This window comes from Oryctolagus cuniculus, chromosome 20, assembly GCF_051225735.1.
Source record: "Oryctolagus cuniculus isolate XC-2025 breed Fujian yellow rabbit chromosome 20, ASM5122573v1, whole genome shotgun sequence".
In the NCBI taxonomy this organism is placed as follows: domain Eukaryota; kingdom Metazoa; phylum Chordata; class Mammalia; order Lagomorpha; family Leporidae; genus Oryctolagus; species Oryctolagus cuniculus.
In genome coordinates, this window is record NC_142886.1 from 20568843 (window position 1) to 20596287 (window position 27445).

Below are 27445 nucleotides of genomic sequence, written 5' to 3' on the forward strand. Positions count from 1 at the left end.
ATTTGGTTTCTTCACTGTGGTGCTTTTTCTTGTTATACTATGACTCTAGATTAAGTGGACTATCTGTTTTTGATGGAGCCTTAGGGCTTGAGATGGGTGTGGCCTGAGAGCTCCCTTTGGTGTGCCAAAGGTGACACTCCCAGGTTAGGCGTGGTAAATCTCTCTCTTTCTTTTTTTTTGATTCAAAAGGGAAGTAATTCCGCACAGCTGAACGAAGTTGGAGGTAGTTAGCAGGCAAATGATATACCCACAGGAGCCAGAGATCGGAAGCTCTTTCCCAAGGACCACACAGGGAATCTGTTCGGCCCTCAGAGTGGGCTCAAATTCTCCTTCAGTCTCCCACTGGGTTGCCAAAGTTACGGAATTGTAGCGTCTCTGGAGAGTGCTCACGTGAATTCCGTGAGTTCTCTCCCCCACCGTCTCTTTTTTCACAGTCTCAGTTCAGTAGCACCACAAATTTACTAGGTCCTAATCTCCTGTTAATTCGCCCTGCCCAGAGTCAGGTTTTTCTGCTAGGTTCAGGGCCGGTGCAGACCTGAGGTTGCTCTGCTTATGACGTATGTCCAAGATGGCGCCTGCTCTTTGTCTTGCTCGCCCTTGAGAGGTGAGCGGAGAGAGAGAAACCCGTGTCCGTACCAGTCACCTTTTTTTTTTCTCTCTCTCTCTCTCTTCCAGTTAGCCTGGTGAACTTTCCCCCCCTGGGGGTCGTTCCCTCTAGTCTCCTCTCTCCGCTTGCCTGCCGGTGTCTCGGGCTATTGAGTTTCGGCTCACCTCGCATTCCAGCGCTGGTGTGTTGAGTTTGCCGCTGGTGTCCCGAACTGTGGGCTCCCACGCTCTCCACGCAGGTCCGCTGTGAATCACGCGTTCCGGAAGAGTTTCTTCTGCTGTTTCCTCCCCTACTCTTCCTTGAACCTGCAGTATCTCCACTTTTATTAAACTATCTCTCCCCAGACTATCAGTGTGCTCCCTTCCTCTTCCGCCATCTTGCCTCCTCCCCCAAGTGTGATTTTATTTTCATTAGTCATTGTAATGAACATGAAACTCCATAAAAAATCCTTAGCAGCTTAATTCAGTAGTCCTAATTCAGCGACTTAATATAATAAAAATGGTACTTATTCACCTTAAAATGCAATGCAGATATTCCTGAGTTGGCAACTTCTCTGGGTGATTCGCCTAAAAATGGAGATGCAGGCTGCAGTAGTCCTTTGGCATTATGGTGCCATCATTTTCCAAGCACTCAGGGCCATGTGCTTCCAGGTTCAGAGAGTCTGATAAGAAGAACAAAGGCTATTCTTTAAAATGTGGGGACTTTTGTGGGGATTTTGTTTTGGTCAGGACTTATTTGCATTGCATTATCTAGATACAAGGAGGAGTGAGGGTAATAAATGGAGTGCAGCTGTGATCCCAGGAAAGCAAAGACCACTAGATGGGGGTGAATACTGTACCACATTAAGTTCAATAACAAGCCTTTTAATTTTAATGTAAATTTAAAATGTTCCTTTTTATTCTTCACTTTGTAATTATTTTTTTTAATTTTATTTAAGCTATACAAATTTCATGTATTTCATATATACAGATTTAGGAACACAGTGATACTTGCAATCCTATCCTCCCTCCCACCCATTCTTCAACCATTCTTTCTCCTCCCTCTCCCATTCTCATTCTTAGTTTTTTACATAAATCTATATTCAGTATATTTTACACTTATAAGGTTAACCCTATGCTAAGTAAATAGTTCAAAAATAGTGTGAAGAAAAAAAACACTGCTTCTGTTGCTGAATTATTTGATAAGTATACTTTTCCCAAGAATTTACAGGGAATGCATTGTGTTCAGCTACCACATGGACTTCTCCAGTGCCTTATTGGAGTGTCTGGTTTCAGTCCTGGCTACCACAGTTGCATTACAGCTTCTCTTTAATGTGCCTGGGAGGGCAGCAGATGATGGCTCAAGTATTTGAGTTCCTGCCACCTATGTGAGACATGTGAAGGGTGGAAGGGTGTCCCTTACTGCTGGCTTCAGCTGGCTAAGCCATGTCCATTGCAGACATCTGGGAATGAGGCAGCAGATGGAAGATTCTCTCTGTTGTTTTTTTACGTTTGTCACTCTTGTTTCAAATAAATAAATATTTTGTTAAACAAAGGAATTTCATATAATTTTCCCAAATGGGTGTACTGATTTATCTTTTCACCAATCCCATATTAGATTCCCTTTTCACCACATCTCATGAGTATTTGTAATTCTTTTCTTTTTGATAATAATCATTCTTTTTAGACTAAGGGAATATCTCATTATCTACCTGATAGTTAGTTGTATCAATTATTCATATGCTTCTTGGCCAATTGTATTTCTTTTTAAAGTTTATTTATATATTTATATATTTGAGTGTGACACAGAGAAATCTTCAAATGTCAGTTTATTCTACTGAAGATTGAATTGAATATGTAGATTGGTTAGTAAGATCATTTTAACAATATAAGTTTGGTTAGTAAGATCATTTTAATAATACAAGTTCTTAGAATCAATAAACATGAAATATATTTCCGGGACTGGTGCTGTGAAATAACAGGTAAAGATGTCACCTGCAGTTTTGGCATCCCATATGGGCACCAGTTTGAGTCCCAGCTGCTCTACTTCAAATCCAGCTCTCTGCTATGGCTGGGAAAGCAGTAGCAGATGGCCCAAGTCCTTGGGCCCCTGCACCCGCGTAGGAGACTCAGAAGAAGCTCCTGATTCCTGGCTTCGGACCAGTGCAGCTCTGGCTGTTGAGGCCAGTTGGGGAGTGAACCAGCAGATGGAATACCTCTCTCTCTCTCTCTCTCTGCTTCTCCTCTCTCTGCCTTGACTTTCAAATAAATAAAAAAAATCTTTAAAAAAAAAGAAATATATTTCCAGTTTTAGTGTTGTCTGTAATTTCTTTCACCAGTGTTTTATTATTTTTGTGGTAAAGCTTGTTCACTTCTTTGACTAAATATACCACTAATTTTTCAAGTTTTTTGTTTCTATTGCTAATGGGATTCCTATCTGGATTTCTCTTCCCACAAGTTTGTTATTTGTGTATAAAAATGCTATTTTTTGGTATGTTGATCTTGTACACTGAAACTTTACTGAATTTATTTCTGCAGACATGGATACTTTGATTACCCCTTTTGTAATCTGCATACTTTTTTATTTCCTCTGACAAATTGCTCGTGTTAAGACTTCCAATACTGATTTGAGCAAGAGTGATGAGAGTGCTCTTTTCTGGTTCCAGTCCCGGAACTGCTGTTATCTTTTCCTCATTCAATATGATATTGTTGTTGATATATCCCATATAGCCTTCAATATTTGGAGGATTATTCTTTATATACCTTTCTGGTTGAGTTATTCTTTTAATAGTAAGTGGATGTTGAATCTTAACAAAAGTTTTTTCTGCATCTATTGACATGATCATGTTTTTCTAGTCTGTATTTTTTATGCTATTTCTTATGTTTGTTAATTTTTGATTGTCTAAGCATACTTAGAACTCTGGGATAGAGCCCACTGGATCATGATTATTTGTGATCTTTTTTTTTTTTTGACAGGCAGAGTGGACAGTGAGAGAGAGACAGAGAGAAAGGTCTTCCTTTTCCATTGGTTCACCCCCAGTGGCCACTGTGGCCAGAGCACTGCGGTCAGCGCACTGCACTGATCCCATGGCAGGAGCCAGATGCTTCTCCTGGTCTCCCATGCGGGTGCAGGGCCCAAGCACTTGGGCCATCCTCCACTGCACTCCCGGGCCACAGCGGAGAGCTGGACTGGAAGAGGAGCAACCGGGACAGAATCCGGCACCCTGACCGGGTCTAGAACCCGGGGTGCCAGCGCCGCAGGCAGAGGATTAGCCTATTGAGCTGTGGCACCCGCCAATTTGTGATCTTTTTGTGTGCTGTGAGATTTGGTTTGCCACTATTTTGTTGAATATGTTTTTCCATCTAAGTTAATTGAGGATGTTGGCCTGTAGCAGTGTTATTGTTTGGATGGTTTTGGTCAGTGTAATCCTGGCCTCTTAAAAGTTTGTCAGTATTCCTTTTCAGGTATTTAGAATAGTTTGAGAACAATGGAATTGTTCTTTAAATATTTTGTGACATTTCTTGATTTTCTTTGATGGAGTCTTTAGTTACTGCTTCAGTCTTGTTACTTGATATTGATCTGTGTCAATTTTCTGTATCTTCTATTCAGTCTTAGTGTTTTGTGTGACCAGGAATTTATCCACCTCTTCCAAGTTTTCCAATTTGTAGTATAGTTATTAATAGTTTTTTATGATCCTTGTAATTCTGTGGAATCAGAAAGACTGTTTCTTTCATTTCTGATTTTACTTCTTTGAGTTTCATAATCCTTCTTTGTGATCTTGCTGTGGCTCTGTTATGTGTCTTTTAGGAAAAAAGACCCAATGTTTAATTCCTTGATAATTTGTAATGCTTTTTTTAAATTTTCATTTCACATCCTTGAAGTGCATTTTTAAGCTGTTTATTTGAAATCTTTCTGGTGTTTTGATGTTTCCATTTATTGCTTTCAGCTTCCCTCTTAATAATAATTTTTCTTATGTGACAGATTATTTTTGTGGTTTCCAAGGAATTCATTTAATTAGACTTTCAGAGGGCTCTAACATATGCATTTTTCACATGGACTAAAGATGAATCTAGGTTTTGAATGTAGGGTGTAGTTTGAGAAAGTAATACTAACCTTCCTTATCTGTCAGATTACCTAAGCAATAAGATTAAGTTATGTCATGTAATTGAACAATTTTTATATTAAAAGATACCTAAATATAATGTGGTTTTAAAAATGAAATCATATATACACAATTGTATTATGACAACAAATATTCTAAAACAAAATTATACCACAATGAGAAACATTAAAAAATTCCAGAAACAGATACTCCTTTGAATTTGCATGTTTTATTGATCATCAAATACCAAAAATCTTATTTTCCTTTTTTGTAAGAGTTTATTTGTTTGTTTGAAAGGCAGGGTTACAGAGAGGCAGAGGCAGAGGCAGAGAGAGAGATAGAGCGAGAGTGAGTGAGTTCTTCCATCCACTGGTTCACTCCCCAGATGGCCGCAATGGCCGGAGCTGTGCTGATACGAAGCCAGGAGCCAAGAGCTTCCTCCAGGTCTCCCATCTGGGTGCAGGGGCCCAAGGACTTGGGCCATCTTCCACTGCTTTCCCAGGCCATAGCAGAGAGTTGGATTGGAAGTGGAGCAGCCAGGACTAGAACTGGTACCCATATGGGATGCCAGCACTGCAAGTGCTCTATGGCAGAAGCTGGCCCCTCTCCTTTTCTTATACATTATTCTACTCACATTTCTCTGCATCAGATTGGATACCCAGAATTGATTTCACTTGTTATATATGACATTCGCAACAAATATATATCATTGCTGCTTTTGTTGATCGGAGGTCCTTCTGAATGTCCATTGTTAGTTCCTGCGTAGCACAGAGAAACTCCTCAGTCTATCTTATAGATTTTAATAGGATTGTTTTGTTTATACTTTTTCTTTTCTTTCTTTAACTTTTTAAGGTGAAGAAACTTCATGTATTTCATATATACTGGTGACAAATTCTTTCAACTTTTGTTTGTGTGGAAGGTATGGAAGGTCTTTATTTCATCTCCATTCATTAATGAGAGCTTTGCAGGGTCCAATATTCTGCGTTGGCAGTTTTTTTCTTTTCTTTTCTTTATTTATTTTTGAAAAGATTTATTTTATTTGAAAGAGTTACAGAGAGAGGTAGAGACAGAGAGAGAGAGATCTTCCATCCGCTGGTTCACTCCCCAGATAGCTACAATGGCCAGAGCTATGCTGATCTGAAGCCAGGATCCAGGAGCTTCTTCCGGGTCTCCCATTGGGTGCAGGGGCCCAAGGACTTGGACCATCTTCCACTGCTATCCCAGGCCATATAGAGAGCTGTATCAGAAGAGGAGCAGCCTGAAATAGAACCAGCACCCATATGGGATGCCGGCACTTCAGGCCAGGGCTTTAACCCACAGTGCCAGCTCCAGTTTTTTCTTTTAAGACTTGATGTTGGGGCCGGTGCTGTGGCACAGCAGGTTAACGCCCTGGCCTGAAGGCTGGCATCCCATGTGGGCACCGGTTTGAGACCCAGCTGCTCCACTTCTGATCCAGCTCTCTGCTATGGCCTGGGAAAGCAGTGGAAGATGGCACAAGTCCTTGGCCCCTGCACCTGTGTGGGAGACCTGGAGTAAGCTCTTGGCTCCACATGGATGCAGGGGACCAAGGACTGCTTTCCCAGGCCATAGCAGAGAGCTGGATTAGAAGTGAAGTGCCTGGGATTGAACCCGTGCCCATACGGGATACCGGCACTGCAGGCAGCGGCTTTAGCCACTACGGCACAGCGCCGGCCCCTGATTTCTTTTCGAAATCTCAATCTCATGGGAAAAACTTTCACCCATGTGCTACATGAATTTCTTTAACTCATGAATTTCCTTCTCATTGCTTCTGAGTAATCCTGTGATCATTATTTAAATTCTTTTACAGGAATTTAATCAATTTCTTTGTCTTTATATTCTAGTTTTGAAGTGTTCTGTTCCTTTGGGGGAGGCATGTTGTCTTCCTTATTCTTGTTTCTTGAAATTCTGCATTATTTTTAGGCATTTGTGGAAACACTTTTTACTTTCCACGTATAATGTATTTTATCTTTGAACTATAGCTCTGTGGCTAAGTAGAGTGTCTGCTCTTTCATTGAATACCCAGAGACAGGTGCTTGGCATGGCCAGAGAGCTCTGGTAGGTGCACCAGTGTATGGTGATAATACAGTGTGACATCCAAGTTGGGCATGGCATATCTCCTATCTTGTAGCAGAGGAGAAGTATGGTCATGCCTGTGGGTGTAATCATAATCCCACCTCCTCTCTTCCAAGGTGATCAGTGACCGTGATTAGCACACAATGTGTGCAACTCCCATCCTCGCAGCCACAAAACCATGTGATTTGAGAACATGAAGTAATCTCACAGATATCATGATATGTATACATTTATATATATATTTTTCACTTTATTTAATAAATATAAATTTCCAAAGCACAGCTTATGGATTACAATGGTTTCTCCCCCCCCCATAACTTCCCTCCCACCCGCAACCCTCCCATCTCCCACTCCCTCTCCCATTCCATTCACATCAAGATTCATTTTCAATTGTCTTTATATACAGGAGATCAATTTAGCATATATGAAGTCGAGATTTCAACAGTTTGCACCCACACAGAAACACAAAGTGTAAAATACTGTTTGAGTACTAGTTATAGCATTAATTCACATTGAACAACACATTAAGGACAGAGATCCTACATGAGGAGTAAGTGCACAGTGACTCCTGTTGTTGATTTAACAATTGACACTCTTGTTTATGGCATCAGTAATCTCCCTACGCTCTTGTCATGAGCCTTTTGAGTTCACCAATTGCGATCTTATTTAGACAAGGCCATAATCAAAGTGGAAGTTCTCTCCTCCCTTCAGAGAACGGTACCTCCTTTCTTGATGGCCCGTTCTTTCCTCTAGGATCTCACTCACAGAGATCTTTCATTTAGGTCTTATTTTTTTTGCCAGAGTGTCTTGGCTTTCCATGCCTAAAATACTCTCATGGGTTCTTCAGCCAGATCCGAATGCCTTAAGGGCTGATTCTGAGGCCAGAGTGCTGTTTAGGACATCTGCCCTTCTATGAGTCTGCTGTGTATCTCGCTTCCCATGTTGGATCGTTCTCTCCCTTTTTAATTCTATCAGTTAGTATTAGCAGACACTAGTCTTCTTTATGTGATCCCTTTGACTCTTAGACCTACCATTATGATCAATTGTGAACAGAAATTGATCACTTGGACTAGTGAGATGGCATTGGTACATGCCACCTTGATGGGATTGAATTGGAATCTCCAAGTACATTTCTAACTCTACCATTTGGGGCAAGTCAGCTTGAGCTTTTCCCAAATTGTAATACATCTTATCCCTCTGTTATTCCCACTCTTATATTTAACAGAGATTACTTTTCAGTTAAATTTAAACACCTAAGAATAATTGTGTATTAATTATAGAGTTCAACCAACAGTATTAAGTAGAACAAAAAAATACTAAAAGGGATAAAGTATTAACTTGTACATCAACAGTCAGGACAAGGGCTGATCAAGTCATTGTTTCTCATAGTGTCCATTTCACTTCAACAGGTTTCCTTTTTTGGTGCTTGGTCAGTTGTCACCGATCAGGGAGAACATATGGTATTTGTCCCTTTGGGACTGGCTTATTTCACTCAGCATGATGTGTTCCAGATTCCTCCATTTTGTTGCAGATGACCAGATTTCTTTTTTTTGGTTCTGTCCGGTTGCCCCTCTTCCAGGCCAGCTCTCTGCTGTGGCCCAGGAGTGCAGTGGAGGATGGCCCAAGTGCTTGGGCCCTGAACCCCATGGGAGACCAGGATAATCACCTGGCTCCTGCAATTGGATTAGCGCAGTGCACCAGCTGCAGCGTGCCGGTGGCGGTCATTGGAGGGTGAACCAACGGCAAAAGGAAGATCTTTCTCCCTCTCTTTCTCTCACTGTCCACTCTGCCTGTCAAAAAAAAAAAAAAATGTGTTTCTTGTAAGCCGCAAATAGATGGGTTTTGTTCCTTAATCCATTCAGCCAGTCTGTGTCTTTTAACTGGAGAGTTGAGGCCATTCACGTTCAGTGTGACTAATGATAAGTGGTAACTTTGCCCTGCCATTTTTCCAAACATATTTTCTAATATATGCTTTTAACTTCCTGTGATCTTTTACTGTGAGGTTTTCTTCCTTTACCATCTTTCATATTGATGGCCATGTTTCTGTGTTTCTGTGTGTAACCCATCTTTAAGTATCTTTTGCAGGGCTGGATAATTGGTGACAATTTCTTTCAATTTCTGTTTGCTATGAAAGGTCTTTATTTCACTTCATTCACAAATGAGAGCTTTGCAGGATATAATATTCTGGGCTGGCAGTTTTTCTCTCTTAGTACCTGGGCTATATCTCACCATTCCCTCCTAGCCTTTAGGGTTTCTGATGAGAAGTCTGTTATGAGTTTAATTGGAAATTCTCTGAGAGTAATCTGACGTTTCTCTCTTGCACATTTTAGAATCTTATCTTTATGTTTCCCTGTGGTGAGTTTAATTACAACGTGTCGTGGTGAGGATCTCTTTTGGTCATGTTTATTAGGGGTTCTACGAGCTTCCTGTACTAGGATGTCTCTATCCTTCTCCAAACCCGGGAAGTTCTCTGCAAGTATCTCACTAAAAAGGCCTTCTAATCCTTTCTCTCTCTCCATGCCTTCAGGAACTCCTAGAACCCGAATGTTGTTTTTTTTTTTTTTAATAGTATACTGTAGATTCTCAACAATATTTTTAGATTTCTAATTTCTTCTTCTTTTCATTGGTTTGACTCTATACTTTCCTGTGCTCTATCTTATAAGTCTGATATTCTCTCTTCTGCTTCACTCATTCTGTTTTTAAGGCTATCTAATGAGTTTGTCATTTGATCTTTTGAATTCTTCAATTCATTTTGATTTCTCTTCACTATCACACTTTCCTGTTCTACTAGTTTCTGCATTTCATTTTGATTCCTCCTTAAGATTTCATTTTCACGAGAGAGATTTTCTATCTTGTCCATTAAGGATTTCTGTAGTTCAAGAATTTGTTTTTGAGAACTTCTCAATGTTCTTATAAATTTTTTGAGATCTGTTTCTTGCATTTCTTCTATCTCATCTTCTTCATAATCTTGAATTTGGGTGTCTTGATCATTTTGGGGCATCATAATATCTTCCTTGTTCTTACTTCCTCGGTTTCTGCATTTGTTGCTTGGCATTGTGGAGATATTCTTTGGTTTCTCGCTGTAGTGGTTTTTCTCATTATACTCTGACTCTAGATTAAGTGGACTGTCTGCTTTTGATGGATCCTTAGAGGCTTGTGATGGGTGTGGCCAGAGAGCTCTGTTTGGTTCTTCAGGGTTAAGGGTGTACCAAAGGTGACATACCCAGGTTAGGAGTGATCTCTCTCTCTCTCTCTCTCTCTCTCTCTCTCTCTCTCTCTTTAATTCAGAAGGGAAGGAATTTCACACAGTTGAGCAGAATTGAAGGTAATCAGTGTATGAAATCTGGCCCCTGTTGTTATCTCTGCAGTCTTTCACCGGGTTGCCAAGCTTACCGAGTTTGTGTACTCTCCAGAGAGTACTCACGCGTGAGTTCTCTCCCACACCTTTAGTTTTTCACAGTCTCAGTTCATTAGCTCCACACATTCACTAGGTCCTAACCTCCTGTTATTTCTCCCCACCAGAGTCATATTTTTCTGCCTTGCTGATGGCAGACGCCACTTTTATGTATGTCTAAAATGGCACCTGCTCTTTATCTTACTCACCTTTGTAAGGTGAGTGTATAGAGAGACTCGTGTCCATGCCGGTCCCTTTTATTTATTTGTTTATTTTTTCTTTCCTCTAGTTAGCCTGGTGAACTTTCCCCAGCGGAGCTTCAAGCCTCATTCCCTCTAGGCTCTTCCTGCCATTTCCCTGCCAATGTCTCCAGCTACTGAGGTTTCACCTCACCTCCGTTTCCAGAGCTGGTGCGTAGTCTCCGTTGCTGGGCTCCTGAGTCATGGCGCCCTTGCCCTCCACGTAGGTCCACCGTATCCCCCTAGTTCTGGAAGAGTTTCCTCTGCGGTTTTTTCCCCTGAACATTTCCCTGAAACTACAGTATCTCAACTTTTTAAGCTATCTTTTCCTGGACTATCTGTGCGCCCTCACTATTCTGCCATCTTGGCTCCCACCCCTGTATACATTTATATATAAATACAATGTTATTCAGCTATAAAAAGAATGGTGTTACACCATTTGCATCAAAATGGATACAACTCCAAGGTTATCAGTGACCATGATTAGCACACAGTGGGTATAACTCCCATCCAAAACCATATGAAGGATCTGTCACAAAACCATATGAAGGATCTGTGTGGAACTCAGTGTGAGTCAGGAACCCTCTGCAAGAAGCCACAGCAGTCAGTCAGAGAGCTCTGAGCCTCTAGCACCAGACACAGTGATTGTCCAGATAGCCAGCTACACTGTGCACCCTTTTGTGCAGTCACAGAATTCTCACTGTCACAGCACACTAGGCCCCCATAATTAGGGAGTGTTGAGTATCCACTCGGCCCCGCAGGCCTGCCCCGTCCAGAGAGTAGAGACATTCCCAGGGCCATCTGCCTGTGTGCATTCCATGTTGGCAGTTTGAGCCCTGGAGCCCATGATATGCTGAGAGGATGGTGGTAACAGAATCCTGTGTGGGTGCTCATCCCACTGTCAACCCTCCCAGCCAGACTCAAAGTCAGTGGACATAGCACAGCATTTTCCTTTTGGTTCTCCCTATTGGGTCTCCAAGGAAGAGGCAAGAAAACAGAAATTACTCTCTTCCTCAAGTGTTGGTTAAGGTGAAAACTGCTCCTCATGTTTAAAGAACAAGGAGAGTCACTCTAATCCTTTTGGTCTTGAAGTGACCTTAATCCTGGTTCCCTCGTGATATCATCTGGTCTGCACGTATTCCCTGATACTCCCTGAATAAAGCTAACAAACCTTTAACCAGATTTGGTGATCGTGTACAGACAGGATTAGTTTTGGTAGAGTAAAATTTTGTGAGTTTTAAAAAATGTATGTTATAGACACACGCATTGTTTTATGTAGTTGGGTGCTAGTGTTTGAGATAGCTTTGGACAAACACCCAAACTTCCTGGTTTGCATTCAAGGTCAGTATGCCTTAAAGGACTCTGTTTCCCTTGCATGAGATATTTAGACCTTTCTTTCTTTCTTTTGATCTGGTTTCTGACTTTTGTCATTGCATAGATATTGTGGCCCTTGATTTTTTAGGTCAGATTCATCAGAGTGAAGTTAGTATTTCCCTCTTGTTCTTCATTGATGTTTGGGTGAGATGAGAAATTAGTCAATTTTCCTAAAGCAAGTAAGGATCTTCTTGTATTTGCAACAGCTATGAGCAATCAGTCTTCTAATCAACCTAACAACCTTCCCAGATCTGAGCTAAAAAATAGTTCTCCAAGTGTTGGCAGTTCATTTCATGTACACTGAACGTGGCATGATTTTAGAAGGTACAGTCATGAACTCAGTGGCCCTTTGATTACATGAAGTGTGTCGGACTTGTGCATTGTGTGGCTCTTAGAAGGAAAGGGTAACAGATTAGAAGACACCCCCAGGGATAGCTTTGTTAAGCTGGTACAAACATGAGGGGCAGAGAAATCTTTGAACAGACTAAGCCTCTTGTCAACAACCTCAACAGTTTTCCCTCCCAAAGACCTGCCTTCCATCTCCTCTGCTTCTGTGCCTTACAACCCACTCCTCTTTTCCAGCCTCCCTCTATCCTGATCCTTATCTTCTTTCTGTCCCTATGGTTGTCCTTATTAATGTCTGTAGCTCCCTCAAAACCTTTGATCAGCAGCATCACCTCGCTCAGTATCTGCCGAACCCCTAGAAACAGGAAAACCATCTTTGAAAGGCTCACTCTGACGTTTCTTGCCCTGTGATGACTGGATTTATTCAGTCATGTTGAAAAGGGTGCGATTAGCACCAGTGCTGTAAGATAGTGGGTTAGGCCACCGCCTAGTATGCTGGCATGCATATGGGTGCAGTTTCAAATCCTGAAAACTCTACTTATTTTTTTAAAGATTTATTTTATTTATTTGAAAGACAGAGTTACAGAGTGAGGTAGAGTCATAGCAAGAGAGAGGTCTTCCTTTCTTTTGGTTCATTCCCCAAATGAGTGCAATGGCCAGAGCTGAGCTGATCCGAAGCCAGGAGTCAGGAGCTTCTTCTGGATCTCCCACGTGAGAGCAGGACCCAAGGACTTGGGCCATCTTCTATTGCTTTCCCAGGCCATAGCAGAGTTGGATTGGAAGAGTATCAGCTGGGACTAGAACCGATGCCCATATGGGATTTTGGCGCTGCACCACAGCACCAGCCACAGTGAAAGCTCTACTTCTAATCCAGCTCACCTAAAGCACCTGGGTAGTCAGCAGAGGAAGATGCAAATTCTTGGGCCCTTGCACCCACAAGGAGACATGGAAGAAGTTACTGGTTGCTGAGTTTGGATTGGCCCTGGCCTGGCCATTGAGGCCATTTTGGCATGAATCAACAAATGGAAGGCCACCCTCCCTCCCTCTCTCTTTCTTTCTCTCTCTCTCTCTGTAACTCTGGCTTTCAAATAAATGAGATAATTCTTAAAAAAAATGGTATGATGGGCTGGCATCGTGGCTCACTTGGCTAATCCTCTGCCTGTGGCACCGGCACCCCAGGTTCTAGTCCCATTTGGGGCACCGGGTACTAATCCCAGTTGCTCCTCTTCCGGTCCAGCTCTCTGCTGTGGCCCAGGAGGGCAGCGGAGGATCCTGCACCCACATGGGAGACCAGGAGGAAGCACCTGGCTCTGGCTTCAGATTGGCACAGCGCCGGCCGTGGCGGTCATTAGGGGAGTGAACCAATGGAAGGAAGACCTTTTTCTCTGTCTTTCTCCACTGTCTGTAACTCTCTCTGTGTCTCTCTCTCACTGTCTAACTCTGGCAAAAAAAATATGGTATGATGAATGTCTGAAATCTCTTGATACCAATTAGAAACCACTTGAACGAATACCACTGTAAGGTCTTGATGCTGATGATAACACTTATTTTTGTTTGTGTCCTACCACTTAAATGATTACATACAAGTTAGAAACATCTGTTTCTTTCAGATAAGTTCTGTGTTTTTCATAGAGCACTCCATCCTGTCATTTATGGACAGGCAATCTTGTGGCAATTCCTGTGATTTTATTTTTTATTTTTTTAAAGATTTATTTATTTCTTTGAAAGGCACTGTACAGAGAGGCAGAGGCAGAGAGAAAGAGATCTTCCATCTGCTGGTTCACGCCCCAGATGGCCACAATGGCTGGAACTGAGCTAATCCAAAGCCAGGATCCAGGAGCTTCTTCCTGATCTCCCACATGGGTGCAGGGGCACAAGGACAAGGGCCTTCTTCCTAGCTTTCCCAGGCCATAGCAGAGAGCTGGATTGGAAGTGGAGCAGGCAGGAATCGAACCAGTGCATAGTATGTGGTGGTGGCCCTGCAGGTGGCAGCTTTACATGCTAAGCCACAGCGCTGGCCCCAATTTCGAAGATTTTAAATGTGGGATCCTATGACTTCAATAAAATGGAATAATGAAATGATATATCAGTGATAAATGACTCTTCATTTTATCATTCAACCATAAAGAAAAATGGAAAAACATGACAGTAGGAATACTGCATGTTTAGCAAAACTCAAAAATAGATATGAGAGTAATGAAGCTAGTTTCAAAAAGAATTAAGTTCATAAAGTGTTCTGGGCCTTTCTTTTAAGCATAACATAACTGTGGAGAAGTACATTCCTTTTCATAATTTACAGTGATCTTTCAAATTCTAAATATTAATTATTTATGGCCATATAATAGAAGTTGATAGAAAACTTTTGAAACTTAAGCTCCCTATGACAAAAAGATTTTTCATCTTGTTCTGTGTCACTGGCAAATGTTTCTTATGTTCATTGTTACCATGTAACAATAAATCAAATAAACAAAAAAGGCTAGTTGATAAATAGTTGGAAAAATATGTTAATGGTGTTACAAGTGGGTACTAAATGAAACAGACATAAATACAACTGCATCAAAAATATTAGAACAAGAATTTTAAGTAAAAACATTTCCTCTTTTTACTGAGTCTAAGAGTTTTTGGCTTACTCAAGAGTTGAAAGAGCATGATCACGTAGCAAATATTAATGAAATTAACAGACAGCATTCACTTTTTATTTGCATGTGATTTTACTTCAAGATTACAGTCTCAGAATCACTTAAAGACATTGGAATTACCAGTGTTTATTGATCATTGCTCCCAGTAAGTTTTGATGTGATATCCTCAAGGTGTGAACTCCCAGTAGTATTTACAAAGATTCATCACTTTCATATTCATCTTTCAATACTTTCTTCTCTATATACCGTTTTGCTGTTGTAAGGGCACCAACGATAATTGCAAACAGAAGAAGAGCTAATCGAATACATATTAAAAGTAATTCCATATTGACATTAACAAGTATTTTAGGTTGAATACCAACTTCTTTGTCAGGTGGGGGGCCACTATCTACGCTACCACCTGGTCCTTTTTGTTCACAATTTGGTGGTTTCCAACCACGCACACAATGACAATTTTTGTTGCTGTTACACACTCCTTTGTAATTGCAGGTCTTCACATCACAGTCAAATTTCATGTCTGCATGAAAAGTACAATTCTGGTTCAAACAGAAGCTTCCTGGACCACATGTTGCACCATCGACGACAAGCCCCATTTCTGGCAGGTCTAACCCATGATGTGTATCGAATCCATAGCATTCTTCTTGTTTAACATCCTGCACTAATATGCGTCTAAATGTAGTGTGCAGTCCTCCACCAGGTATTTCCTTGACCTTTCCACAGTGCAGCATTCCACATAAAACATCATCTTGTTCACATTTAAAAGGTACTCTTCCAGGTCGTTGCTGCCTAATCCCACAGTTTCCAAATCGATCACCAATAATATTCAATTGATCATAACATGCTTTTGGGCCATCACCTACTTCATATCCAAAAAGGGCTTGGCATTGCATATCACGGTCACTGCAATTTCCTCTTACACAAACAGCTACTGGTGAACATGGGGTTCCATCCTGGATGTAAAAGTCTTTTGGGCAGTTTTCTGTTTTCCCATCACAATACTCTGGCAGATCACAAATCCCACGAATATCTCTGCAAATCACTCCAGGGGCAGATAATTTGCACCTCTCATTGCAGCAAGTAGTATGGTCACAAACACTGCCGAGGCTGAGGGTACAAGTAGTCTCACAACACTTATTTTCAGTACATTCTTTAAAGGAGCCACAGTCACATTCCTCCTGCTGATTTCTTATCTTGTCTCCACAACGAGGAGCTATGTAAGGAAAATTATTATATGGAACATTTGGACTACTCAAGCAAGGATCCCAGAAAAAAATCTTTTGAAACACCATGTTATAAGAGCAATTGCTTAGCATATCCTGAAGACCAGGCACAGGAGCCATGACACAAGTGCTTCTTCGGAAACATTGGCAACCTGCAGCATCATGACCTATATTCAGGTTATGACCCAATGCATGTGCAGTAATACTCGCAGCCAAAAATAAATGGTACTGTGATACATATACAAATAATGCACCCCAGTTAGGATTGCATATTCCTCCAGGACTGGCAAAATAATTATGTCCCGCAATTAAGTGTCCTGTATAAAGCACAGAAGTAGAATGTGGGATATCTTTATACAAGCTGTAGAATTTCCACAAACCAAAATCAGTTACAGCACGTTCTGGATGAGGTCTGTCTGTTATACTTGCCTTATCTATACTCCATATGCACAAAACACGTATGGCAGCATTTAGGGATGCTGGCCGATAAATGGAATGCAGGATATTGTTCATAATGAACACATTCTCTATTATCTGGGTCTCATTTTTGTTCATATTCCTTAAAGAGGAAGAAACTGTGTAGTGTAGCCTCAAGACTTTGTAATGTACCTGCCACATATAAACAGGACCTGCTCTTGGAGTTTCAGCATGATTTTCCTCTTCCGAGGCTTGATACGTGTCTTTCCCTCCAATTTTACAGTGCTTGGCCTCTTCTTCTCTTTCCTCTGAAACAAGTAGGGAAATCACATGCTCAAATTTCAAAGAAGCCTCCAGTGGTTTGATTTCGTAAGTGAAGTCATCCACTTGCAGCATGCCACGCAGACCTCCGTTGCAGGTGTCCATTGTGGCCATGGACCCAGGAACCCCTTCCAGGTAGCTGTAGTAGTAACAGTCTCGGGGGACAAATGGGTAGTCTTCCTGCGTAGCGCCCTGGTCATCGTCGGTAATAACAGGAAAATTTCTTGGCACCAATCTCTTCTTGAGCTTCATGTGGAGCACGTGTCTTCGGCCACGGAAGCGCATGCTGTAGGATAGCTGGGCTGGTGCCTGAAGTCTTCCCGTCCTGTGGGGCACCTTCCTTGGGATGACAATTTCAGAAGAAGTGAAGCGCCATCCTGGTGGGGCATGGGAGCAGCTGGCAGGGAAGAGGAGTGTCCAGAGCACATGCAGCCAGAGAGCTCCTGTTAGTTGTGCCTGGGTGCAGGCAGGCCCCATGAAGAAGGGAGCCAGTGGCCAATGCAAATGCAGTCAAGTGGGAGTAGGGAAGACCATCCCTTGAACATCAGCTTTCCCACCAGGGCAGTGATTAGGAGATCAGCGGGTGGCTACAGGTGAGAGGTGAAGGGTAAATGTTGGTCTATTACACAACAATTGTGTGACACTCAGAAGATTCTGTCCTCCGTGAGCTGGGGACCCTTATGGCAGAGGTCCCATGGAAGAGACAAAGTGTGGGGGCAACATGGGCTGAATCTTGGAAGTTCTAATCAGACATCATAAGTAGAAAAAGAACAACTGTGTTTGTGTAATTTTTGGACAGTTATTGGTTTTTTTATTAAAATATTTTTAAGGAAGGGTTAAATTTTGATTAAAAGGACTAGTGATGAGAATTAAAGCTGTTTTTGGGAGTTTGGGGTGTTTTTTATTGCCTATATAAATTGGGTGGAGGTGAGGGATTTTGATAGAATGAGTGTATAGATATCATGAATGTCAAAATTTAGAATGTTTGACAATAATTTCCTTCAAGTTAAATCTGTTTTTCTATGATTTAGCAATCCAGTTGTAGGAATTTAGCCATGTCATATAGTTGATTATTATTCTTAGCATTGTCTTTTTTTAAAGATTTAATTATTTATTTATTTTTTTAAGGTAAAGGGTTTATTGGGGAAAACCCAGCGAAGGGGCAAAGAAGGAAAAAGGGAGAAGTAGAGTGTAACAGAGAGAAGGAGAGAGAGAGAGAGAGAGAGAGAGGAGAAGAGCGAGACAAGAGAGCAAGGAAAAATAATTATTTATTTTGAAAGAGTTACACAGGAAAGGAGAGGCAGAGAGAGAGAGAGAGAGAGGTCTTCCATCTGCTGGTTCACTCCCCAATTGGCCACAACGACCAGAGCTACACCAATCTGAAGCCAGGAGCCTCCTCCGGGTCTCCAACGTGGGTTCAGGGGCCCAAGAACTTGGGCCATCTTGTACTGCTTTCCCAGGACATAGCAGAGATCTGGATTGGAAGTGGAGCAACCAGAACATGAACCAGCGGCCATACGGGATTGCCACACTGTAGACGGTGGCTTTACTCGCTATGCCACAGCGCTGGCACTAGCGTTATTTCTAAGTTTATTCCACAAACTGGAGCAAAAATCAGTACGTATTTGGTGGATAAACAAATAAATATGTAAGTATATATATATATATATACACACACACACACACACACATACATACATACCACATGCTCTCACTTATAAGTGGGAGATAAATTGAAAAGAAATAAAGCAAAAATATGCAAACAAAAAGCAGAAATATCAGTGTGTATCAGTATTGCTGCAAATGCAATTTTCTCTAATTATGCTTTAAATTTTTGTAATATAGATGAGTAACAAGTATATACTATTGTAGTTTTAAAGATCTTTGATTATTTTAAAATTTGCTGTATGTGAGTGAAATTGAAATCTTTTCATTAGGTTTTCGTTTATATCCCTTGGCTGTGTGCCTGCTGAAGTTTGGATTTTTACTTTTTACTTGTTGAACTCTTTATTTAGTAGATCAGTAACAGTAAGCCTTTGAGTATATTGTAAATTAAATATATGTTATCTCAAATATTGAAAGAAAAATAGAAAGACAGGGAGAGAAGAAGAGAGGAAGGGACCAAGGAAAATATTATAATCTTTGAATTGTATCTATGAAATAAATTAAATGTTTATATTAAAAGAAATGAAATAGGATGTTTTTCTTTTTTTAACCATATAATTGATAAATTCTTCAACTTAAAAAATCTCTCTTACATCACTTAAAATAAGAAAATTGAGACATATTAGACTCAAATCTAGCACATAATACTAATCCTTCTTTTTTTGCAGATTTTTTTGGTTGACAGAACCACCTGTTATATTTGTAATCAATGTTTATGTCATTGGAACTGATAACAGAGTTTGGTAAAGGGCTAGGATATAAAAAATACAAGAATCAATAGCTTTTGTATACACAAAAGACCTTCTAAGATCAATGCCATTGACAGTAGCTACAAAAAATGTAAATACCTTGGAATAAATTTAACCAAGGTTTAATCAAAGACCTCTGTGAAGGAAATTAAAAAACCATTAAAGATAGCAATAGAAAAGACATGCAAAAAATGGAAAATCTCCATATTTATGGGTTGAGAGAATCAATATCATCAAAATGTCCCTACTATCAAAAGCATTTACAGATTCAGTGCAATCCCAATCAAAATACCAAGAACATTCTTCTCAGATCTAGAGGAAACTGTTAATATTCATATGGAAACACAACAGATTCCAAATATCTAAAGCAATCTCATATAACAAAAACAAAGCTGAAGGCTTCACAATACTGGATTTCAAGACATACTACAGGGCAGTTATAATCAACACAGCATGGTACTGGCACAAAACAGACATATAGACCAGTCGAGTTGAATAGAAACTCCAGAAATAATCCACACATCTACAGCCAATGTATCTTTGACAAAGGACTAAAAATCAATCCCTGGAGTAAGGACAGTCTCTAAGCAAATGGTACTGGGAAAACTGGATTTCTACTTGCGGAAGTATGAAGCAAGATGCCCACCTTACACCTTACATAATAATTCATTCATAATGAGTCAAAGACCTAAATCTACAACCTGATACCATCAAATTACTAGAGAACTTTGGGAAAACTCTGTAAGACATTGACATAGGGAAAGAGTTCTTGGAAAATACCCCAGAAGCACAGGTAATCAAAGCCAACACTTAAAAAATGGGATGACATCAAGTCAATAAGGACTAGAACAGGCATTTTTCAAGAGAGGAAATTCAAATAGCCAACAGACACTTGAAAAAATGCTTAGGATCACTAGCCATGAAGGAATTGCAAAACAAAACCATAATGGGGTTTCACCTCACCTCAGAATGACTGTCATACAGAAATCAACAAACGGCAAATGCTGGTGAGGATGTGGGGAAAAAGGTACCCTAATCCATTGTTGGTGGGAATGTAAACTGTGCAGTCACTGTGGAAGACAGTATGGACATACCTCAGAAATCTCAATATAAACCTAGCATATGACCCAGTCATCCCATCAAGGGAATTTACCCAAACAAAAAGAAATCAACATATGAGCCAGTTATCTGTACCTCCTTATTTATACCAGTTCAACTCACAATAGCTAAGATATGGAATCAACCCAGATGTCCATCAATTTATGACTGGATAAAGAAATTACCATATATATACATTATGGAGTATTACCAGCTGTAAAAAAATGAAATTCTGTATTTTGCAACAAAATTGATACAACTGGAAACCACTATACTTAGTGAAATAAGCCAGTCCCAGAAACAAATGCCATATATTTTCCCTGATCTGGGTTAATTGATCAAGTACCTAAAATGTAATGTATTGGAATGAAATGGGCAATTTTCAATCAATGATTGTTTATAGCTCTTGTCTATACTATTAAGGAGCAGTGATTTTTTTTCATACTTTGTTGATTTCTTTACTTAGTGCAGGGTTAACCTTATGAGTATAAAGTAAACTGAAAATATATCTTTGTAGAAATTAATGGTGGGAATAGGAGAGGAGGAGGAAGGTTTGGAGTGTGGGCAGGAGGGGGTGTATGGTGGGAAGTATCATTATGTTCCTAAATCTGTATATATCAAATACATGAAACTTGTATACCTTAAATAAAATTTTTAAAAAGTCTGTGCATTTGTGATGTCACCCAAAATTTCATGGAAATGCATACTGTGAAAAAATCTACATATAAATTTCAAAATATTTGCAGTAAAATAAACTTACCTCTTAATTCCATTTTTTCTATCAACCTTTTGTTGTAACTTTGCATATTTCAAAGGGCTTTCTTTCATTTTTTTATAGAAGGTCTGACTTTATATTCTTTTTTAAAAAATTATTTTATTTATTTATTTGAGAGGTAGAGTTACAGACCGTGAGAGTGAGAGACAGAGAGAAAGATCTTCCATCTGCTGGTTCATTCCCTAAATGGCTGCAATGCCCGGAGCTGGGCCAATACAAAACCAGGAGCCAGGAGCTTATTCTGGGTCTCCCACGTGGGTGCAGGGGCTCAAGGACTTGGGCCTTCCTCCACTGATTTCCCAAGCCACAGCAGAGAGGTGGATCAGAAGTGGAGCAGCTAGGACTAGAACCGGTGCCCATATGGGATGCCGGAACCGCAGGTAGAGGATTAACCTACTGCGCCATGGCGCCAGCCCCTTCATCTTATTTTTAAAACTGTGCAGAAAACCACATCACTACCTTTTAAAAAACCAGAAATTCAGTCATTGCAATTTTCAAAAATTTATTTGAAATTCAGACACACAGACACACACACACAGAGAAAGAGAGAGAGAGAGAAAGAGAGAGAGAGAGAGAGGGAGAGAGAGATTCCATGCTCTGGTTCACTCCCGAAATGGCCACAGTGCCAGAGCTGGGCCAGTCCAAAGCCAGGAGTCAGGGGCTTCTTCCCGGTCTCCCACTGATGTAGGGGCCCAAGTACTTCAGCCATATTCTGCTGCTTTCCCATTCACACTGGCAGGGTGCTGGATCAGAAGTGCAGCAGCTGGGACTTGAACAGGCTCCCATTTGGGATGCTGGCACCACAGCTTTACCTGCTATGCCACAGCACCAGTCCCAACACACCACTATCTTATTTCAGCACTATGCTCTTAACACTTTCAGAAGTAATTACAAAGTAGAATTTTATATAAATATATTCAACTGGTTATAAGAAAATACCAAGTTAAACTTAGTGTCTTTTCTCCTTTTATTTATTTATTTTTACTGTTGAAAAGTCTTTAGTATTTCAGTAGTCCACATTAACATTGTTGGCAATATTCCAAGTTTCAAATGAGAAATTAAACATTAGGGCAAATGTTATATCTTAAATAGAACCAGCACAGTTCAATACATATTTCTGTATGTTCTCTTTTCAGAGTGTTAAATTAATATTCTCCTTGAAAAGCCCTCCTTTTTTCCTCCTCATCTATTTATGATTTTCACCAAAAAAATCCTTGTATTTTTTAGTTTAACTTATTTTTCTGATGTTATTTTTAAGTTTATTTTTAAGTTTGATTAACATATAATATGACCATGTTTTCAGAGAATCAATGAAGCACTTTATTGAATGGTAGAGTGTTGGTGAGGAGCCAGGGATGGGAAATTGTTAGGGGTGTCTGTCCCTTATGGTAGTATGATATCCCACAGTGACTCCTTTTTCAAGATGCACAATCTGTAGCCTTTGTTCTGGGGTATGTGTCACATGCATGCTAAGTTCCTTCTCTAATGCAATGCTACTCAGCATATCCAGGTATCTTCCCCTGTTGGAATCCATGCTTGTGATGATTGTGGATCGCTCCTGTAACTAAGATTGCTGATGTTCACTGTCCCTGGAGATAAAGTCTGCTGTCCCCTCCCTCTTACTGTTTGCCCCTAAATTTTATTCTGTTGTGATCCCACATCTCTAACTCCTGAGGGCTTCCTGCATATTCCCCGCTGAGATACAGTTATTGACTTGTTATTTTGATTCTTGGCTGTGCAAGAGAGATAAAAGTGGGGGCACCTAATTAGGCCATCTTGTCACCCATTGTTTTTTCCTCTTTTGGATCTTACCTTCAATACTCACAGTAATCAGAAAACAAGCAAGGATATATTAGTGTTTAGATGCAATGTATGCAACACTGAGAGATTTTTTTTAAAGGTGGTGTAGGCAGAAATACTCAAAAGGTTATAAGTAAAAGTTGATGTCAGCCTTAAATGAATTGGCCATGATGAAATTACTGTATAAGATAAAAGAGAATTTTATAAAAAAGGATGAATACAACTGATTGGAATAAAGAAATTGATTAATTCATATATTAGAAGTGTTTTCTGGGGGCCAGCGCCCTGGCTCAGTTGGTTAATCCTCTGCCTGTGGTGCCGGCATCCCATATGGTCGCTGGGTTCTAGTCCTGGTTGCTCCTCTTCCAGTACAGCTCTCTGCTTTGGCCCAGGAGGGCAGTGGAGGATGGCCCAAGTGCTTGGGCCCCTGCACCTGCATGGGAGAACAGGAAGAGGCACCTGGATCCTGACTTCAGATCGGTGCAGCGCCAGCCATGGCGGCCATTTGGCGAGTGAGCCAACGGAGGGAAGACTTTTCTCTCTGTCTCTCTCTCTCACTGTCTATAACTCTATCTGTCAAATAAAAAAAAAGAAGTGTGTTATGACTTACCAGAAAATAGGAACACATACAGTGTGTTATGACTTACAAAGAAATAGGAACACATGAAAAGAATTGGGTTATTTGGAAAAACTGTCATGGCCAGCAATAAATTTATTACTGTATATGAATGGAAAGTGGTAATATTTAACTGTGATGATGAGAATAAAATGAGAAAGGTAAGGTTGGAAGAAATAATTAGGTTAATTTTTTGTCAAAGATTTATTTATTTATTTGAGAATCAGAGTTACAGACAGTGAGAGGGAGAGACAGAGATAGGTCCTCCATCCGCTACTGATTCACTCCCAAACTGTCCACAAAGGCTGGAGCTGGGGTAATATGAAGCCAGGAGCCAGGAACTTATTCTGGATCTCTCAAGTGGGTGCAGGGGCCCAAGTACTTGAGCAATATTCCACTGCCTTCCCAGGCAATACAGGGAGCTGGATTTGAAGTGGAGCAGGTAGGACCGAAACAGTGCTCATATGGGATGCCAACACCACAGGCAGAGGCTTAACCTACTATATACCATACTGCTGGTCCCAATTAGGGTACTTTTATTTGCTGTGTAGTGTTCCATAGAGTACATATCCCAAAATTTCTTTATTCAGTCCTCTGTTGATGGGCATTTATGTTGATTCCATGTCTTAGCTATCGTGAATTGAGATGCAATAAACATTGAGGTGCAGATAGCTCTTTTATTTGCCAATTTAATTTCCCTTGGGTAAATTCTGAGGAGTGGGAAGACTGGGTTGTATGGTAGGGTTATATTCAGATTTCTGAGGTATCTCCAAATTGTCTTCCATAGTGACTTTACCAGTTTGCATTCCCACCAACAGTGGATTAGTATGCCTTTTCCCCCACATCCTCGCCAGCATCTGTTGTTAGTTAATTTCTGTATGAGGGCCACTCTAACTGGGGTGAGGTGAAACCTCATTGTGGTTTTGATTTGCATTTCCCTGATGGTTAGAGATCCTGAACATTTTTTCATGTGTCTGTTGGCCATTTGGATTTCCTCTTTTGAAAAATGTCTGTTTATGTCCTTTGTCCGTCTCTTAAGTGGGTTTTTTGTTTTGCTGTGGTAAATTTTCTTGATCTCTTTGTAGATTCTGGATATTAATCCCTTATCAGTTCTGTAGTTTGAAAACTATTTCCCCCTTTCTGTCAGTTGCCTATTCCTTTCCTATATGTTTCTTTTGCAGTACAGAAACTTCTGAATTTGAGGTAATCTCAAATGTTCATTTTGGCTTTGGCTGCCTGTGCCTCTGGGGTCTTTTCCAAGCAGTCTGCCTTTGCCAATATCTTGCAGGGTTTCTCTGATGTTCTCTAATAATTTGATGGTGTCAGGTCATAGATTTAGATCTTTAATCCACGTTGAGTGGATTTTTATGTAAAGTGTAGGGTAGGGGTCTTGCTTCATACATCTGCATGTGGAAATCTGGTTTTCCCAGCATCATTTGTTGACTAGACTGTCCTTGCAACAAGAATTGGTTTTAGCTAATTGATCAAATATAAGTTGGTTGTAGATGTTTGGATTGATTTTTGGTGTTTCTATTCTGTTCCATTGGTCTATCCATATGTTTCTGTACCAGTTCCATGGTGTTTTGATGAAAACTGCTCTGTAGTACGTCTTGACGTCTGGTATTGTGATGGCTTCTGCTCTGTTTTTGTTGTACAAGATTTGCTTTAGCTATTCGAGGTCTCCTGTGCCTCCATATGAATTTCAGCATCATTTTTTCCAGATTAGAGAATAATGTCTTTGGTATATTGATTTCACATTGAATCTATAAATGTCTTTTGGGAGAATGGTCATTTTGATGATATTGATTCTTCCAATCCATGAACTTGGAAGATTTTTCCATTTTTTGGTATCCTCTACTATTTATTTCTTTAATTTTTTAAATTCACATCATAAAGATCTTTGACACCATTGATTAAGTTTATTCCAATGTACTTTATTGTTTTTGTGGCCATTTTGAATGGGATTGATTTTAGAAGTTCTTTCTCAACCATAGCATTGTCTGTGTATACAAAGCTGTTGATGTCTACATATTGATTTTATATTCTGCTACTTTGCCAAACTCTTCTATGAGTTCCAATAGTCTCTTTTTTAATTTTTCTTTCTTTGTTTATTTATTTGTTGACAGGCAGAGTGGACAGTGAGAGAGGCAGAGAGAAAGGTCTTCCTTTTGCCATTGGTTCACCCTCCAATAGCCGCCATGGCCAGCGTGCTGTGGCCGGTGCATTGCGCGGATCCAAAGCCGGGAGCCAGGTGCTTCTCCTGGTTCCCCATGTGGGTGCAGGGCCCAAGGACTTGGGCCATCCTCCACTGCACTCCCGGGCCATAGCAGAGAGCTGGCCTGGAAGAGGGGCAACCAGGACTAGAACCCGGTGTGCCGGCGCCGCAGGCGGAGGAGTAGCCTATAGAGCTGCGGCGCTGACCCACCAATAGCCTCTTAGTAGAGTTCTTTGGGTCCCCAAAATAAAGAATCATATCGTCTGCAAATAGGGATAGCTTGACTTTCTTCTTCCCAATTTGTATCTCTTTGATATTTTTGTGTTGCCTAATGGCTCTGGCTGAAACTTTCAGAACTATATTGAATAGCAATGGTGAGAGTGGGATTCCTTGTCTGGTACCAGATCTCAGTGGGAATGCTTCCAAGTTTTCCCCATTTAATATGATGCTGGCACGGTGCGCCAGCTGCAGCGCGCCAGCCGTGGCGGCCATTGGAGGGTGAACCAACAGCAAAAGGAAGACCTTTCTCTCTGTCTCTCTCTCTCTCTCACTATCCACTCTGCCTGTCAAAAAAAAATATGACGCTGGCCATGTGTTTGTCATAAATTGCCTTGATTGTGTTGAGAAATGTTTCTTCTATACCCTGCTTGCTTAGTTTTCTTCATAAAAGGGTGTTGTTTTTTTAACAAATGTTTTCTCTGCATCTATTGTGGTAATCATATGGTTTTCCTTCTGCAATTTGTTAATGTGGTGTATCACATTGATTGGTTTGTGAATGAACCATCCCTGCATACCGGTGATAAATCCCAATTTGGTCTTGGTGGATGATCTTTCTGATGTGTTGTTGGATTCTATTGGCTAGGATTTTATTGAAGACTTTTGCGTCTATATTTATCAGAGAAATTGGTCTGTAATTCTCTTTCTTTGCTTCATCTTTTTCAGGTTTAGGCATTCAAGTGATGCTGGCTTCATAGAAAGAATTTGGGTGGATTCTTTATTTTTCAATTGTTTTTAATAGTTGGAGAAGAATTGGAGTTAGTTCTTCTTTAAATGTCTGCTAAAATGCAGCAATGAATCCATCTGGTCCTTTTCTTTGTTGGGAGGGCCTTTATTACTGTTTCAATTTCTGTCACAGTTATGGGTCTGTTTAGGTTTTCTATTTCTTCCTGGTTCTATTTAGGTAGGTTGTATGTGTCCAGGAATCTATCCATTTCTGCTAGATTTGTTGTCATACAACTCTTTGTAGTAATTTCTGATGACTCTTTTTATTTCCATGGTGTGTGTTGTTACATTCCCTTTTTCATCTCTGATTTTATTGATTTGGGTCTTTTTTAGTTAGTTGGGCGAATGGTATGTCGATTTTGTTTATATTTTCAAAAAGCAGCTCTTTGTTTTGCTGATCTTTTGAAATTTTTTTGGCTTCAATTTTGTGATTTCTTCTCTTTTTTATTTTTTATTTGACAGATAGAGTTAGACAGTGAAAGAGAGAGAGACAAAGAGAATGGTCTTCCTTCTGTTGTTTCACACCCCCCCCCCAAATGGCTGCTACTGCTGGAGCTGTTCTGATCCAAAGCCAGGAGCCAGGTGCTTCTTCCTGGTCTCCCATGCGGGTGCAGGGACCCAAGCACTTGGGTCATTCTCCACTGCCTTTCCGGGCCATAGCAGAAAGATGGACTGGAAGAGGAAAAACCAGGAATAGAATCTGGCACCCATATGGGATGCCGCCACTGCAGGCAGAGGATTATTGAAATAAGCCATGGCGCTGGCTCTTCTTTAATTTTAATTATTTCTTTTCC

At 40.5% G+C, this 27445-nt stretch overlaps 1 protein-coding gene and 1 long non-coding RNA gene across 3 annotated transcripts in view; one reads left to right on the top strand and one right to left on the bottom strand.

Moving 5' to 3' along the window:
• LOC103345158 (uncharacterized) overlaps positions 1-27445 on the top strand; it is a 143719-nt gene that overhangs the window by 27206 nt on the left and 89068 nt on the right. The window lies entirely within an intron of this gene.
• On the bottom strand, positions 14965-17438 carry LOC100345032 (disintegrin and metalloproteinase domain-containing protein 20). The gene has a single exon (XM_002721674.6). The coding sequence runs from the start codon at positions 17206-17208 to the stop codon at positions 14965-14967; it is 2244 nt and encodes a 747-aa protein (XP_002721720.2). The 5' UTR covers positions 17209-17438.

Coding starts and splice junctions, on each gene's coding strand:
- LOC100345032 (XM_002721674.6), bottom strand. CDS start 17,208: ATGGGGCCTGCCTGCACCCAGGCACAACTAACAGGAGCTCTCTGGCTG.